The sequence below is a fragment of the Rhinolophus hipposideros genome (genome assembly GCF_964194185.1).
Source record: "Rhinolophus hipposideros genome assembly, chromosome: 14".
NCBI lineage: Eukaryota > Metazoa > Chordata > Mammalia > Chiroptera > Rhinolophidae > Rhinolophus > Rhinolophus hipposideros.
In genome coordinates this window covers 5,635,328-5,654,183 of record NC_138060.1, presented here as the reverse complement: position 1 = coordinate 5,654,183, position 18,856 = coordinate 5,635,328, and the positions used below count along the sequence as shown (strand labels likewise).

The 18,856-nt window shown below is 39.3% G+C and overlaps 1 protein-coding gene across 3 annotated transcripts in view; it reads right to left on the bottom strand.

Annotated features, from left to right (window-relative positions):
* TAFA4 (TAFA chemokine like family member 4) overlaps nt 1–18,856 on the bottom strand; it is a 187,850-nt gene that overhangs the window by 13,212 nt on the left and 155,782 nt on the right. For 2 of the 3 annotated variants that reach the window (XM_081071284.1, XM_081071285.1), the window contains 2 exons: nt 12,197–12,352; nt 775–899 (listed from right to left, as the gene is read on the bottom strand). In XM_081071284.1, the coding sequence (XP_080927410.1) occupies nt 775–899; nt 12,197–12,352 (281 nt within the window). The remainder of the gene's footprint in view (nt 1–774; nt 900–12,196; nt 12,353–18,856) is intronic. The other variant, XM_081071286.1, reaches the window with a different exon arrangement.

Sequence of the window (18,856 nt, the reverse complement as noted above, 5' to 3'; positions counted from 1 at the left end):
AGCAGATGTGAGGCAGCAGCTCAGTAGTCCAGAGGAGACACCGGGTGGACCGGACGGTGGCTGTGAGTACAGTGATGCAGAGTCGTGCAGGGATTGGGAAGTCACAGTACCACCAGCAAAAGAAACTTTAGACATGGGCACATAAGGAAGGAGTTGGATTTCTGGCTCAAGAACTGGGTTGACAACGATGTCCTTCAGAGACAGGGAGAACTGGAAAGAGAAGTATTTGGGGAGGAAACTTTTGACTTGAAAGACTTGAATCAGAGTCTTCAACATTACATCTCCTTACAGGCATACGTATTTCTATTTTAGTAAATCATCCATCTGTAGATTCTTGCCATGTCATTTTTATACACTAGCTTGTCGACTCTTGTAAACTTTTATTAATTAAATTTATTGGGGTGATACTGGTTAAGAAAATGATATAGGCTTCAAGTGTACAATTCTATAATACATCCTCTGTATATTGCATTGTGTGTTCACAATGTCAAATCTTCAGTCACCGTATATTTGACCCGGAAAGATCTGAAATTAACTTAGCAGCCTTGCCTAAAACAACGAATTCACCCACCAAGTCACTGCTGGGTAAAATCTGACATAAAGTGTGATGCTGGGAAGAGGGCTTTTCCAAAAGGCCACACACGGTGGCACTGCCCAACCAGGTTTACCAATATAGGTAATGTTGTTTTCCTGATGGCAGCATAAAATGAAGGGGAGAACCCCAGAGTTAATAATGCTGAAATGAAATCACCATTGTGTTTGGTCTATACTTGCCTTCGTAGTTTTGACTTTGTTGCCACTGCTACAGGACCAACCTGAGTAATCTGGCAGCACTTTACAATCCTCTCCTTCCAAACAAGGATGCATGTGACACCACCATTTCTGAATCACGATAGATGCTGGAAAACAAAGGCCAAATAATGTGACACTGCTCTTTCCTGCAAATGTGGACAACACAAAGCTCAATATAGATTAGTACATAGACTTCAAAGATTGCTAGTAAGAATTAGTTTACCATGAGTAAATTTAAAGAATCCAATTAGCCATACACTCTACAAATATTTTTTTTTCCTGTAGTTGACTAATTATAACATACTGTGATCTCAAGCTTCAAGGTAGGTAGGCCTGACTTGATTTGAATTTGGCCATGCTACTTTTTTACAAATGACCTGGGACTAGTTATTTAACTCCTCTCAGCTTCAGTTTCTTCACCTGCAAAATGGCGGTAAAAATGGAAGCTCACCATAGGATGTAGAGAATGAAGCTAATCTATATGAAAGTCTCGGCTGACTTTGGGCCAGTCACTATGTTCCCAGGAAACGTTAGCTACACTGTGGTCATCATCTTTGCTTGTAGGCTGCATTTTCATAGTGCAAAGTTGGTATATGTTTGATGCTTTTTGTTGTCAACAACAAAGACTAAAAGCAGTAAACATTTCCATCATACATTGTGCTCATCTCTCCAGCCATTCCAGCAAGTGGTGAGTAATTTGAAGTCAATTACTAGGTACAAAGTGAAGATGGGCAGGCCTGACATTCCCTCAGATGCCCGCATGCTAGACTAGTTAGCTCACTGTGAATTAGCTTTCCTCCTTACCTCACCATGCCCGCAGCAGTCCACCAATAAAATGATTTGTGTTTTAAGCCCATGAAGCAGAAATTAGCACCCCAGCTCTCTCAGTTTGGAGGCAGAAAAAGAGAAGTAAAGGAAACACCATTGATTTGGTTTGTTATTCCCACAGATTCAAAGGACATAAAGGGTTGTGACTGAGTTTTAAAGGTGAGCTCAACTAATAGGCTGGAACAGGACAGAGCACTGGGGGGCTGGGAGGATGGATGGGGTAAATGGGGACTAGCTTAGCCCTGTTTTCCTTCTTCAAACAGCAACACTTTGATAGAAATATACCCAATGGATTTGATTTGAACTACTGCTACCTAAGAAGTCCAAAACTCAAGTTCAAGCAAATTTTTATGAATTCTACTAATTGCCTTCCCTGAATTTTCTAATATCAATCTCACTGCAACCCTGAGGTTAAAATTATTTTCTGGCATCTCATAGAGAAGAGAAAACCAAGGCCCAGAGGCACTGAGTGACTTGCCAGAAGTCACATAGTTTGAAAACAGTTAGGCAGCATTTGGATGGAGGCAGTCTAATGCTGCAGCCCATGCTCTAACCATTAAATACATGCTCCCTCCCTCACACCAGAGTTCTCTAGTAGAAACAACTCCTTGTATAGAATCAGTGACAAAAGGAAGTAACACAGCAAGTCAGTGCATTCAAAATTATTCTTCTGTCAGGCAAATGCAGTATGGCATGATGAGGGCACAGGATGGTTTCTTTATCAGCTGAAGTGGCCACACATTGTGTCTACCTACCCTGATGCACAAAAGCGGCCACCGTTCCAGATTTTGGCCAAATACTGAGCTACTATTCCATTATTCCCATCAGCACCAATAGTACCCGAGGAAGGCAGATTTGTGATCCAGGAGAACCACTTGCTATTTAAATGAGAAGGTGACAACACTGAGAAAGGAATGTAGCTAAATGAGTTATTTATTTTGTCAGAGACTGCAACTGAACTTGAGTGGATGGACACACTGGGACAAAACCTGAGAAAGTTATATTCTTTTCAGCCTCAAATATCGTAACAATCTCATCTTAAAACTAGATGGAGTTTTGTCACTTTCAAAGAACTTTTACCTACCATTCCTCTTTTGATTATCCCAACAACCTTCAGAAGCAGGTGGGAAAGCAAATGGTTCAAGAAATAAACACTAGAACTTCCCATAAAGTGAGAGAGGAGGTATTAGAATCTAGATTTTGAGTGGCCAGTTTGCTCAGTGGTTAGAGTGCAATGCTCATAACACCGAGGTCGCCGGTTCGAGTCCCACATGGGCCAGTGAGCTGCGCCCTCCACTACTAGATTGAAAACAATGAGTTAACTTGGAGTTAAGCTGCAACCCCCACAACTGGATTGAAAACAATGATTTGACATGGCGCTGATGGGTCCTGGAAAAATGCACTGTTCCCCAATAAAAATTTTGAAAAAAGAATCTAGATTTTAATGCTCTCTATACATCTGTCTTTCTACTATGCTGCAATTTACAATAATAGTTTAGATTAAGAAGTGCTACATAGCATCTGACCACATTCATAGTGCTGACCAGCCATTCATTATTTTCTGAATACCTTGGGTTGTTCCCAAGTGGATATAAACATAAATAAGAGATGGTTTCCACCCCTCAATTTAAAATACCATCTGCAGGACTGGAAAAGTTATATAAATGTTGACAGAGCTTAGTGATATTTATACAGAGTTAAAGCTGAATTTAAAATAATTTTTTTTAATCTTTAAAACTGTTCCTTAGACACTTTCTTTCACTTAGCAGTGGAACTAATCTTGAGTGGTAGCAGAGCTACATGGCAGAGACAAAAGAAGCCTTGACAGGTGGTTAGCGATCTGTCCAAGTGAAGGCGGATGGAGCGGTGGGCCAGTGAGTGGATCATGTGGAGGCCAGCAGACCCAGGTGGCTCAAGGGAGGTATCAGCAAGGAAACTGAATGCTCGGCTAAGGAGGATGGGCGGGAAGGGGCTCTTCAGGCCAACTGAAGATTAGACTTGATTCTCTACGCAGTAGGGAGCCATGGGAAGTTTCTGAGCAAGGCAGTGCAGTAAGCCAGGGGAACCTGTGCTGCTAGTAGTGTTGGCCTGGCAGGGGTGGTAAAACAGTGGGGGACAGAAGGGAGTCTGCAAGAGACCAATTGAGGAGTGAGAAATCTGGGAACAAATTCCCTGCAGAAGAAATAGAATGAATCCGATTATCTCAACTTCACAGCAGAGAAATATCAGAACTTCTTACTGGACTCATAGGGATCCAAGAAAATACTGATGCCACGTAAAGGCGCTTGAGGGGGGGAAAAATGATGGATTCAGGCATTCATCAAAGAAAAATATACCAATTGTTAACTACAGAAAAGAATACTATGTGCCTAGTATTTTCTTTAAGGATTTAAATTTAATTTATTTAAATAAATAAAAGAAGGAAGCACATGCAATCAAGCTCTTGTGAAATTATTTACCATTTTTCTTTCATTTAATTGGAAAATATGGAGTGATTTTTCTAAAGACAGATTCACAATAGGCTCCTTATAATAGCAAGCTGACCTGGGATTTAAACTATTTCTCTATTTGCAAAAAAATAAATCATATTTAATATCTTATAGAAGAATATGTTGAGTGAGGTACCCCTATAAGTTCTTCATCTATGATGGCGTTTCATCGTGAAAGACTTAACAAATGTTCTTTCAGAAAACACAGACATAATAAGAGCTACCATAGTAGCCAAAATAAAAGTTTCAAATTCCTTTATGAGCTAAAGATTAACTAAGGAACTCACAACTAAGGTGAGAACCAACCAAGAGTTGGAACTGGCAGTGGATGAGGGGATTAAACAGCCTGGAAGTTTAAGCTTTGAGTGCATACTGAGCCAGGTAGAGCTGAGACAAAGAACCCAGCAGTAGGATTCTATTAAAATAACTCAGGAGAACATCTGCCCACTTAACTGAGCCTTGTCTCCCCCGGAAAATGAATTTGTGGAATGCAGTTTTTTTCCTGTTACAAAATACTATCATACACTTTAAATGAGAAAGGATCTTCTCACTTCTATTTTTACAATAAAATCCTTTAAAAAGCCTCATGCCTTCCTAACTTATGAAAACACTAAATCTCCCTATCTTCAAGATGCCAACCTGTAAGAAATTTCTAGTTCTATGCAGAAAAAGAGGAAAAAAAGACAGCGAAGCCCTGGATTTGTGGTAGTCACTAGTACTTTCTATAATGTTCTAACTGAAAATGTAATGTGGCTAATTAGCTACTTTGCTACTGGTGCATTTTCTTTACTCTCTGTTGTATAAAATAGATTGAGGGTTTTTTTTTCCCTATCCTTTATCCCAAATACATATCACCCCACTAAATAAAATACAGCATGTACTTATATAGCTATTTAAATAAGCCCGCCTTTGAATAAGGCCAACAATGAACGGACTCACTTCTTAAAAAGTTGGTCTGTCATTTGTTCACTTCATTTAGTTGTATTTACACAGAGTGAAGGCTTTTCTAAAGAAAAATGTAGTTTTGCACTGACACTATGGCCCAAAAGATTAAGAAAACATGTTTCTAAAATATATATCATCTAGAAAATGGAAACGGCCACCAGAATATGCTCTGGAATTTTAATGTATTTTATCTTTAGCTATTTTGCTCTTATCATTCTTATTTCAAGACGCACACCGTGTTCTTTAAAATTTAAGCCATTTATTAATTTTTAAGATCACGAGGTAGAAAGCCTGCCAATTTGTATTTCTTGTTTTTCAAGACAAGAAGCCATTCCAACCTGACCCATATAACACTCATAAAAGCGGTAGTTAGAGCATGACGACCCTTCTTGAGGAATCTTTTCCTTGTTCTCACAGGCCACTAATAACACAGGATTGCTACTTCCACAGTGTACACGGAGTACTGATTGAGGCAGTAGACGAATGTGCAGACTGGTCTTTTGGACTGAGTCTTGTCCTCTCGGCTAAATGCCATCTGATACAGCACATACACCTGCAGCGGGGCCTCTGAGGCAGGATTACTGAGCTGCGCACATTGACATTTGGGGCTGGATGATGCCTTACATTGGAGGTCTGCCCTGTGCGCTGGAAGGTGTTTAGCACCAGGCCTGGCCTCTATCCCCTGGATGACAGTAGCATCCTCTGCCCCAGTGTGACAACCAAGAGTGTCTCCAGACATTGCTAAACGTCCCCATGGGGCAAAATCGACCCTGGTTGAAAACCACTGACTTATGGTTATGTGGATGTATTCAGCCCAAAATGAGAAGCTGAGCTAATTCATCAGACCTCATTAAAGCGTTGGCTTGTGAAAATAATCCTACTCCACAGTAAACACCATGACACCACTCTCCACTGCCTTCCTCCATTCCCCTACTGTGGCCAAGTCCGCAAGTCTAAAGTCTGCGCGCGCTCTCTCTCTCTCTCTCTCTCTCTCTCACACACACACACACACACACTCACACACACACACATCCTGGCTAATCCTGGACTAGACATGAGACCTATGCTGACAATATGACCTGCCAAATTCAGGGATCACATTTTTCCTTCTCAAAAATTTTAGGGTATTTTATACGAATTTTGTTCATAGCACTTCATCCCCTTTCTTTACTGGCCTACTCTGCTTTATCCAATCTCCTAGAATACAAATTCCCAGAAGGCAGGAATTAAATCCTAAAACTCGATTTCGTCTAAGGCCTCTAAAATCAACGGCTCTGTTTCTACCATTTCCCAGCCACACTGAGCCACTTCCAGTTCCCAAGTTTGCCCCCCTCATTTTCGTATGCTTTATGCTGTGCTCTCCCTAGTTCCCTCCTACCTGGTAAACTCACTGCTTCTCACGGGGCACCACCGCTGACCCTTTCTCTGTTCTCCCTGGAGTCCTTCATGTACTAGAGCTTGTCTGTCTTTCTTAGTAAACTGCAGGTTCCTTGAAAGCAGGACCTGGATCTAATTATCATCCTACTTTCAGCATCTAGGACATGACAGGCACAAAGGTGCTAAATTAAGACTTAATAAACGAACCAACATATGCCAGGGCACATCCTTCCCACTCCCAAAGTGCTTTTGCAAAGTCCGCCTTGCTGTCATTCACCTGACCGCCACTGAGAAAACCCAGAAAACTGCTTCCCTTTTCAGCGGTACAGAAAACATGAGCAAGAAAATCCTGTGAAATCACATCTTTCAGATAGAGCCTGTGTCTCATCACACAGTCCATGAAGCCATGAGAGTTGTCTGCAGTATGAACTGTAACTCTCACCCTTAACTAAGCGAATTCTGACATCTGAAAAAAGAAATTCAGGCATCATCAAAAGAAAAAAAAAAGCTTTAAAAAGTAACAGCCTCCCATTCCTAAGTTTTTGTCTTATACCTCTTTTTTTAAAAAAAATCTGATTATTTACAAAGCATTTACTTTGACAAAATAAATTAAGCTTCATTGTACTACACATTTATCTCATTTTAGCATTAAGACCATTCGGGAGTGTTTCTATACAGCTGTATTTTGATAAATGCATAGCATACAGTTCCCACCACAAAACAGCCTCTTTATGCTGGGAGAAGATTCAAAAGGCTAAACAGTTGTCTGTGTTAGGACCCAAATAACCATAGCCTCAATCAAATAATTCCCCTCCCTTCTTCCAAATCCCAAATGTGTATTAAAGACACATTTCAATAATTCAGGGGGACTCATAAGTTAATTATTACAAAAAAATCTTGATAAGGGAAAACAGCTGGTTTTTCTTCCTGCTTAATAAAAGCTCTGTTTTTACGGAGAAGCAATGCAAACACCAGATAAGTATCTGTGGTATGGATTAACAAAAATGCATAAGGAGGTTCCAGCTTCGGGGCCAACTGAATCAGTGCCCTGTTCCAATGTCTTTTCACCTTTGTTTTAATTTAAATGTAAATTCAAATGAATTTTATATTTTAGAACCTGTCTATTCTTATTGACAAACAAGAGGAATGTATCAGCAGAGACTAAGTCTTCCCACAAGCCATGCAACTGCATGAAACTGCATAATTATTATAGGATAAAGATTTAGCAGGTAAACCTACAAAGCCCTAATGGAAACATATTTAGATGAAGGCTAGAAAATCAGGGGGACGTGAAAACAGATATATGCAGCGTGATTGAAAAACATGGTGAATGTTTAAATTTTAAAAAATTTATTACAGAAATAGACAAATTGCCATTAAACTCCCTTGCTTCAAATACATTTACCAATCATTCTTGCCACTTTCTGAAGCAGTTCTGGAAGTCCTCTTTCATGACTGTCTTTACTTCATCCTCCATCATGACAATGCTCCATGCCACACGTTGCTTCTGGTATATGGCAATTTCTGTCAAATAAAACCATTATGGTGTGTCCTTATCCGCCTTATTCACCAACTCTGGCACCATAGCACTTCTGCTCTTCCCCAAAGTCAAAACGATTTGGGACATTGAGGCAGCCACAACAGTGCAACTACAGACACTCACGAAAGAGGACTTCCAGAACTGCTTCAGAAAGTGGCAAGAACAATGGGATAAGTGTGTTCAAAGTGAGGGGTATATTCTAAAGGGGATTAATGACATGTGTCTTTTACTGTAATATTTTTTCATTTAATCATTCACCATATTTTGTGATTACACCTTGTATATCCTAACTAAGCCTAAACTACAACTTCCTATACCTCCTCAGTGACGTTGATCCAATAAACATTTATTGAATGCCAATTTTTTGCCAGGTGATGTGCAGGGGTCACAGACATGAAAACAAAATCACAATCTCATTTTTCATGTCTGGGTATTCTCTGGCCACAAATGCTGCTCTAAATTTATACGAGGTGTGACAATTAAGTTTGTGAACTTGTTGCACCAATATTGGTCACCTTTTTTTGATATCCGAGGGAATATTGATTATGAATTTGTATCAACTGGACAAACAGTTTACCAAGTTTACTATTTGGAAGTGCTGAACAGGCTGAGTGAAAAAGTTAGATGACCTGAACTTTTTGCCACCAATTCATGTCTCTTGCATCACGACAATGCACCAGCTCACACGGCACTGTCTATGAGGGAGTTTTTAGCCAGTAAACAAATAACTGTATTGGAACACCCTCCCTACTCACCTGATCTGGCCCCCAATGACTTCTTTTTTACCTGAAGCTAAAGAAAATATTGAAAAGAAGACATTTTGATGACATCAGGACATCAACGGAAGGTAACACGATGACAGCTCTGATGGCCATTCTGAAAAAGAGTTCCAAAATTTCTTTGAAGGGTGGACTAGGTACTGGCATCAGTGCATAGGGGAGTACTTTGAAGGTTACCTGTAGTGATATTCAGCAATGAGGTATGTAGTACTCTTCCTAGGATGAATTCACAAACTTAACTGTCAGACCTCAAAGCTATACTGTCCAAAAGACACTTCTAGTCACAAGTTCCCATTTAAACGTAAATTTGCACTAGTCACATCTCAAATGTTCAGTTCAAACGAAAATGTCCAGTTCAATAATTGGTCTCTATAAATCACTGTTTCTACGACACTAAGGAAATCATGTAGTTAGCCTGTGAGTCCGTTGGTTTTCCATAGACACAACCAAATGCCCTTCAGTAGAGGAAAGGTTAAATAAATTATGGCCTATCTATTCAATGGAAAACTTTAGGACAATTAAAAAAATAAGTTAGAGCAATGTGTACTAGATCTGGATCATAATATTGATAGGAATAAAGCAGGTAGGATTAAGAAATACCCAATGTGATACCATTCGTGTATAGCTCACATTTATATTGAATCTATCACATTTTCTACAGACCTATCTTAAATATACAAATACATAGAAAACATAGTTCCCTAGGATGGTAGCCAAGGGGATTTTGCCCAAACATAAAACAAGCTCATTTAGGGTAAGGTATTAATATTTCCTTTACTAAGATAAAGATGCTAATAATAATATTTGCTACCCAATTCCATACTTTCCAGGTACCCTAAAGGTACCTTGAATACTGTAAAACATGATTTAGACATATAAGAGTATATCCAAAGATTCTAGGCTAGCAGAGAGTATTTATATACTTTATGTCATGATTCTTAAGCTTCTATAGAAGTTTAACAATCTACAGAGGCAAGCAAACATAGTTGTTACCTTTCGAAAACAATCTGATTAGGAAAGATGAATCAATTCTCTGCTGTGTTAAAACTCATTCATTCACCAGCCAATGAGGGGAGATGGAAATAAGAGACCCAGTTCCTGTCCTCAAGCAACCACAGACTAACAGGAAGGCACACATTCAATAAGTTTTTACAACAAATTGGGATGCATGTTATGAACTAGAAATAGGAGGAGATACAGGAGAACATACAGGAGATTTGAAAGGAAAGTAGGGATTAAATAAACAAAACGTGTTGCAGGGAAGAAGGCAATGATTGAGGTACAGGATATTGATAGGTGAAGTGAAGAGATGAAGGGGAATGGAAAGGACTCCAGGTGGGGTGGGGTAGAGTAGATGAAAGAGAGAAGTGAAACAGAGTCAGATTAGGCAGGGCTTCATAAACCATGGTGGAAACTTTGGATTTTCTTTTAAAGACAGAAGCCACTGAAGTGTGATTTCAAGAATGAGAGTGACATAATCAGTTGTTTTTGTAGAAGCATCTTTCTTGCTACAAGATGGAAAATGGAATACTGGGAGTAGTAAGCTCAGCAAGATGTAATGTTGGCCCCCAGACTGTGGAGGTAACAGTGGGGTAGAGATAAGTGGAGCGAGTTGAGGGAGAACAAGGGGACAGAATGGGTATGATCTGGATTCAACTGATAGAGAAAATAGTTTGGATTCAATTGATAGAGAAAATATATCCCAGCTGGGGGTATGGGAACTCAGCAAGTTTCTTTCAAGTGCCTTTATAAATACTAAAGATCTTCATGTTTTTTACTGGTACACAATCCTTTACCTACAATCCCTAAATCCAAAAAGCTCTGAAAATGAAAAAGATTTCTGTACTATGGCAGCAAAATCTGACTTGAATTAACATAAGGTTCTTCACCCCGCCTTATCCCATTCTGCATGAATATTCACATATCTCACTGTAGAAATATTAATATCTGTGATTATGGAGTACAATTGGAGAATACATATGAGTAATTTCTGTTAGGTAATAAATGGGACATGCATTATGTTACCTTTATAAAACCTGACAAAATCTAAATTCAGCAACACATTTGGCCCCCAAGGTTTCTGATAAGGAATTGTAGATCGGAAATTCTCCACTTACATTTACAGCTTTAAAAGTGGCTGAGATCATGCCATAACACAACACCACTGATGATAATACAGCCCATAAATGTGTGCCTGTGTTTGTTTGGTAGAAGAGGTGGGCTGTGGGTAAGTTAGCTACTACTTTTGATAGCGCAGTAAGATCTGGAGTTAAGACTGTGTGTGTGTGTGTGTGTGTGTGTGTTTTAACTTTGACCTTTAGACATACATCAGGTAAGACTGGAAGTGTTTATTTCATTTTCAGGGAGGTTTTATGTCACTACAGAGAAACTACTAGAAAGCTTAACCTCATCTATCTGTTCTCTTGGGGAGTAATACTTGTTTCTAACAAGGTGTCTGCTGGAAGAAGCCAGGGACATCAAAAGGAATCAATCCCAGGCCTCCGCCTATAACCATCAACATTCACTTTTTTTTTTTTTAACCACTGGCATAGTACTCTGCCAGAAGATTTGGAGACAATGAATGAATGATACATGATCCCCAACTATTCTCAGAGAAGTTGCTTCAAAGAAGATGTTTTGTAATGTTTGCTAAATAAAATAGAAATTAAGAGAATATTTGTCTATTACATTAAACATGAAGTAAGAAAACCAGACTGAGTACAGAGTCTGATAGCAGGGAGAAGAAAGAGTCTAAGGAAGCAACTGCTTTGGTGGTGAGATCTGGAGAGACAGTTGGGCCAGAAGAAATCAAAGCACATCTTCCTGGTTATCTGGTAATGAAACTCCCCACTGATACCACGCTAAAAAAAAAATTATTAGTTTCAGGTGTACAAACAATGTAATCGGAGACATTTACGCCCCTCACAAAGTGATAACCCCTCTCCCCCCATCTAGTACCCCTCTGACATTCCATTGACTCTCTTCCCTATGCTGTACTCCACATCCCATGACCATATATGCATAGTTATAGTTATAGTTGATATTCCATATTATTCAGCTTCAGCTTCAGGTGTACAGCACAGTGGTCAGATATCTACACAGTCCATGAAATGGTCTCCCTAATAAGTCCAGTGCCCTTCTGATCCCCTACAAAATCTTTACATTACTGATTATGTTCCCCAAACTGTCTTTCATATCCCTATGGCAATACTGTGACTACTAATTTGCACTCTCTAATCCCTTTACATTCTTCCCCTCTTAAGAGATATCATTAATACCTTACTCATCATGAAATTGGTGAAGTTGTATTTATGGTCATTTTTGGAATGACACTGACCTAGAAGCAACCTAGTTTTCTTTGCATTGCAAAGACAGCAAAGTTGGAAGATCCTTGGTAGTTTTAGGTCCTTCTTCAATATTACAGAACCTGACCAGAAAGGTCTTACCTTCAACACAAGAAGGCTGAGCCCGAGTTGTGCCAGCAACCTGCCCTGGGAAGCAAGAACACTTCACTGTTTGGGATCGCTCTTCTATACGGTTCTTGTTACAGCACCTGTGCACAGCAACCACTTCACAGGTCCCCTGTTTGATTTGGTGGTGACCTGGTAGGTAATGGGGGGGAAAAACAGACCCAGTGCTGTTAGGAGGAAATGACATCACCAAGAACTTGAATGATGGCTAATTTTGGTGCCTACGTAGATGATGACTACATTTTCCAACTTCCTGTGCTTTGCTCATGAATCTTTGTAACTTTTCATTTTGATATAATTTCAAATTTATATAAAAGTGTCAAGAGGAGACAGATAGGGTCAAGATGGCAGAGTAGGAATATCCTTGGCTCCCCTCCTCCCTAAAACACGTCAAAATTACAACTAAATATAAAGCAACTATCTCCAAGAACAACCTGAAGACTTGCAGAACGGATTCTCTACAACTGAGAATATAAAGGCCACATTGAGATAGGTTAGGAGGCAGAGAAGAGGGCATCCACAATGAGGGGGGCAGATACACAAACCCCAGAAGCCCCTTGAAGAGCGAGGCATCCAAGAGGCACCTCAGGCTCCTCAGGCTAGGGGACCTGCACCTGGAAGAGTAGCCCCATAACTTTGAGTTGTGATAACCAGCAAACTAAGGGGCCCTGGGAAAGTGAGAATCCTCCCCTAAAGGGCCTGTGCACAAACTCATTCACTCTGAGTCAAAGCATAGACACAGCAGTTTGAAACACACCTAGGTCATACATGAAGAGATATACTGATGAATTTTAGGGTGACTGTGGGGGATTTGGCAGGGCTCTCTCTGGGAATAGAGGCACTAATACATACCACTCTTCCCTTGTTTGCTTTGTTTGCTCTCCTTCTATCTAGTCAGCCAGTGCTGTAGGTGCCAGGTCTGACACCTTCCATTAAGCTGCTAACCCTTCCATCCACAGAGCATTTCCCTGAGGAGCCACCCAGCCCAATCACCTTTCAAAGTGGTGCCTGCCCACCTCCAGCAACCAGGGGTACACATAAAATGGGCCCCCCACCAGCACTGGGCTGATGGCCCTGACAGGCCTCCAAAGAAGCACCCCATGCCACAGCACCTGGTTGGTGGCATGGGAGCACCCCCAAAGTGGGGATGAGGGGCCAGACCACACACACCAACATACCCATAATAGTAGAGACCAGGCCTTAAGCCATCCACACCAGAGGATTGCCCTATACACCAGCACACCAGCAGTAGTGGCTACCACGCCTTACAGCTGGCCAGGCCAGGGGCCAGCCTAACCCAGCAGTGTGCCCACAGCAGTCCAGCCAAACAGGGGGGGGCCAGCCTCACCAAACAACATGACCTCAACAGTCACAGCCCAACCACTACAGAAGCATACACACAGTCCACACAAGACACCTTCTACATAAGACCACTCTTCCAATACTGTCTGATATAGCTGATTTACCAGAAATAAAGTCATAGACCAAATGAGGAGACAGAAGAATATTTTCCAAATTAAAATTAAGACAAAACCCCAGGAAAAGAACTAAATGAAATGGATACAAGCAGTGTACCAGATACAGAATTCAAAGTAATGGTCATAAAGATGCTCACCAGATTCATGAAAAGTATAGAAGAACACAGTAAGAACTTCAACAAAGAGATAAAAAAAATTTCTAAAAATCAGAACTGAAGAATACAACAAGTAAAATGAAAACTACACTAGAGGGAATCAACAGCAGATTAGATAATGCATAAGAACAGATAAGCAACATGGAAGACAAAATAGTGAAAATCAGCAAAACAAACAAAAAAAGCGTTGTTTGTTTTTTTTATTAGTCTCAGGTGTATAAGACAAGGTAATACTTAGATGTTCATCATTTGTATCCCTTACACTGTGGACCCCCCACCCCCCATCCACTATCTCTCCAACCTCGCACCGAGCCATCACATTATATATATAAAATTATAGTTGGCATTCATTATTGTTCAGCTTCAGGTGTACAGTGCCATGATCAGGCATCTACAGTATCCCTGAGGTGATCTCCCAAATGGCACACGTGTCCATTGGATACCCTACAAAATCTTTACAACATTATTGATTACATTCCCCAAATTAATTTTCAAAACCCCTGAGGCCATCTTGTGGTTACCAACAGTTTCCTAATCCCTTCACCTTCCCCCTTATCCCTACCCCCCACCGCCCATCTAACAACTCTCAGTTTTTCCTCTTTGTCCCCAAAACTGTTTCTGATTAGTTCATTCACTTATTCTTTTCTTTAGATTCCGCATACAAGTGAGATCATATGGTACTTGTCTTTCTCTTTCTGACTTATTTCACTTAACATAACATTCTCTAGATTGATCCGTGTTGTTGCAAATGGTAAGATTTCTATCCTCTTTATGGCTGTGTAATACTCCATTGTATAAATGTACCACAGTTTCTTAATCCACTCATCTACCGATGGGCATTTCGGTTATTTCCATGTCTTGGCTATTGTGTATAGTGATGCAATGAACATAGGAGTGCATAAAGATTTTTGAATTGAAGTTTTGGATTTCTCCGGATAGATGCCTAGGAGTGGAATTACTGGATCATAGGGTAGTTCCATTTTCAGATTTCTGAGATACCTCCACACTCTTTTCCATAGTGGCTGCACCAATCTGCAATCCCACCAACAGTGCACTAGCGTTCCCTTTTCTCTACATCAGCGCCAGCATTTGTTGTTTGTTGATTTATTGATGATAGCCATTTTGACTGGGGTGAGGTGGTATCTCATTGTGGTTTTTATTTGCATTTCTTTGATGGTTAGTGAGGTTGAGCATTTCTTCATATGTCTGTTTGGCTTCTGTATGTCCTTCTTAGAAAAATGTCTCCACAGGTCCTCTGCCCATTATTTAATTGGGTTGTTTATTTTTTTGTAGTTGAGTGAGTTTTGTACAGATTTGTGATATTAATCCCTTATCAAATATATCATTGGCAAATATCCTTTCCCATCCAGTAGAATCCCTTTTTGTTTTACTGATGGTTTCCTTTGCTGTGAAAAAACTATGTAGTTTGATGTAATCCCACAAGTTTATTTTTTTTCTTACTTCCCTCACATGAGGGGATATATCAGTAAAAATCTTACTCCGGGTAAAGTCTATGAAGTTTCTTCCTATATTTTCTTCTAGATATTTTATGGTTTCAGATCTTACATTTAAGTCTTTAAGCCATTTTGAATTTATTTTTGTACATGGTGTAAGGAGGTGGTCCAGCTTTATTTTCTTGCATGTGTCGGCCAGGTTTCCCAGCACCATTTACTGAACAGACTGTCTTTATCCCATTGTACATTCTTGCTTCCATTGTCATAGATTAGATGGGCATATAAGCATGGATTTATATCTGGACTCTCTATTCTGTTCCATTGATCTATGTGTCTATTTTTATGCCAGTACCATGCTGTTTTGATTACTGTAGCCTAGTAGTATAATTTGAAGTCAGGTATTGTTATACCTCCCACTTTGTTCTTATTTCTCAAGATTGCTGAGGCTATCTGGGGTCTTTTACGGTACCATATAAATTTTAGGATTATATGATCTATTTCTGTGAAAAACGTCGTTGATAGTTTGATAGGAATTGTGTTGAATATGTATATTGCCTTAGGCAGTATGGACATTTTAACTATATTAATTCATCCTATCCATGAACATGGAATGTGTTTCCATCTATTTATATCTTCTTTCATTTCTTTCCTCAGTGTCTTACAATTTTCTGAGTACAGATCTTTTACTTCTTTGGTTAAATTTATTCCCAGGTATTTTATAGTCTTTGGAGCAATTGTAAATGGAATTGTTTTTTTTTTAATTTCTCTTTCTGATATTTTATCATTGGTATATACAAATGCAACTGATTTCTGAATATTAATTTTGTATCCTGCTACTTTACTAAATTAATCTATCAGCTCTAATAGTTTCTTGGTGGAGTCTTTAGGATATGATATAGTATCATGTCATCTGCATATAATGATAATTTTACTTCCTCCTTACGAATTTGGATGCCTTTTATTTCTTTTTCTTGTCTGATTGCTGTGGCTAGAACTTCCAGCACTATATTGAATAGAGTGGAGAAAGTAGACAACCTTGCCTTGTTCCTGATCTTAGGGGGAATGGTTTTAGCTTTTCCCCATTGAGTATGATGTTAGCTGTCGGTTTGTCATATACGGCCTTTATTATGTTGAGATATGATCCCTCTATTCCCACTTTCGTAAGGGTTTTTATCATAAATGGCTGCTGGATTTTATCAAATGCTTTTCCTGCATCTATTGATATGATCATGTGATTTTTATTTTTCATTTTGTTAATGTGGTGTATCACATTAATTGATTTGCGGATGTTGTACCACCCTTGCATACCAGGGATGAATCCCACTTGATCATGGTGTATGATCTTTTTAATGTATTGCTGAATTCTGTTCGCTAATATTTTGTTGAGGATTTTTGCATCTATGTTCATTAGAGATATCGGCCTGTAGTTTTCTTTTTTTGTGGTGTCTTTGTCTGATTTTGAGATCAGGGTGATAGCTGCTTTGTAAAAAGGGTTTCGGAGTCTTCCCTCCTACTGGATTTTTTGGAAGAGCTTGAGGAGAATAGGTGATAATTTTTTTTTGAATGTTTTGAAAAATTCACCTGTAAAGCCATCTGGTCCAGCTCTTTTGTTTGTTGGGAGATTGGTGATTACTGATTCAATTTCCCTGGTGGTAATCAGTCTACTCATGTTTTCTGTTTCTTCTTGTGTTAGCCTTGGAAGTTGTACGCCTCTAGAAAATTGTCCATTTCTTTCAGATTGTCAAATTTGTTGGCATATAGTTGCTCATAGTAGTTTAAAATTTTTTGTATTTCTGTGGTGTCTCTTGTCACTTCTCCTCTTTCATTTCTGATTTTATTAATTTGGGTCCTCTCTCTCCTTTTTTTAATGAGTCTGGCTAAAGGTTTGTCAACTTTGTTTATCTTCTCTAAGAACCAGCTCTTGGATTCATTAATCTTTTGTATTGTTTTTCTGGTTTCTATTTCATTTATTTCTGCTCTGATCTTTATTATCTCCTTCCTTGTGCTCCCTTTGGGCTTATTTTGCTGTACTTTTTCCAGATCCCTTCAGTGTGAAGATAAACTGTCAATTAGTAATGTTTCTTGTTTCTTTAGGTAGGCCTGCAGTGCTATGAACTTCCCTCTTAGGACTGCTTTCGCTGCATCCCATAGATTTTGGATCGTTGTGTTCTCATTTCCATTTGTCTCGAGATATGTTTTGTTTTCTTCCTTGATCGCCTGCTTGACCCATTCATTATTTAGTAACATGTTATTCAGCCTCCATGAATTGGTGTGTCTTCCAGTTTTTTCTCTGTAGTTCATTTCTAATTTCACAGCACTGTGGTCAGAGAAGACAACTGGTATGATTTCAATTTTCTTAAATTTATTAAAACTTGTTTTGTGGCCTAACATATGATCTATCTTGGAAAACGTTCCATGTGCGCTTGAGAAGAATGTGTATTCTGCAGCATTGGGTGAAATGCTCTGAAAATATCGATTAAATCGAAGTGGTCCAAAGTATCATTTAAGGCTGTTGTTTCCATATTGATTTTCTGTCTGGAGGACCTGTCCCTTGTTGTCAGACGTGTGTTGCAGTCCCCTACTATGATAGTGTTACTGTTGATCTCTGTCTTTATGTCCGTCAGTACCTGTTTTATATATTTAGGCGCTCCTATGTTAGATGCATAGATGTTTACTAGGGTTATGTCCTCTTGTCGGATTGATCCCTTTATTATTATATAGTACCCATCTTTGTCTTTTAATACGTTCTTCATTTTAAAGTCTATTTTGTCAGATATAAGTATTGCAACTCCAGCTTTTTTCTCGCTTCTATTTGCATGAAATATCTTACTCCAACCCTTCACTTTCAGCGTGTGTGTCTTTTGATCTGAGGTGAGTCTCTTGTATACAGCATATACAAGGGTCTTGCTTCCTTATCCACTCAGCCACCCTATGTCTCTTGATTGGAGCATTTAATCGTTTACATTTAAAGTGATTATTGATAGGTACATAGTTATTGCCATTTTTTAAATTTGTAGTTAGATTGTTTTCATCTTTCTTCTATTTACATAAGTCCTTTTAGTATTTCTTGCAATGTTGGTTTGGTGGTAATAAATTCCTTCAGTTTGTTTTTTTCGGGGAAACTCTTTATCTCTTCGTCAATTTTAAATGATAACCTTGCTGGATAAAGCAATCTAGGTTGTAGGACTTTGTTTTCCATCACTTTGAGTATCTCCTGCCACTCCCTCCTTGCCTTCACTGTTTCTGTAGAAAAGTCATTTGATAGTCTTATGGGAGTTCCCTTGTATGTAACCCTCTGTCTTTCTCTTGCTGCTTTTAGGATTCTGTCTTTGTCTTTAAGCTTTGCCATTTTAACTACAATGTGTCTTGGTGTGGACCTGTTTGGGTTTATCCTGGTTGGAACTCTCTGCACTTCCTGGGCTTGTGTGTTGATTTCCTTCATCAGGTTAGGGAAGTTTTCGGACATTATTACCTCAAATATGTTCTCAATCCCTTGCTTCCTCTCTTCACCTTCTGGTATTCCTATGATGCGAATGTTGTTGCGCCTGA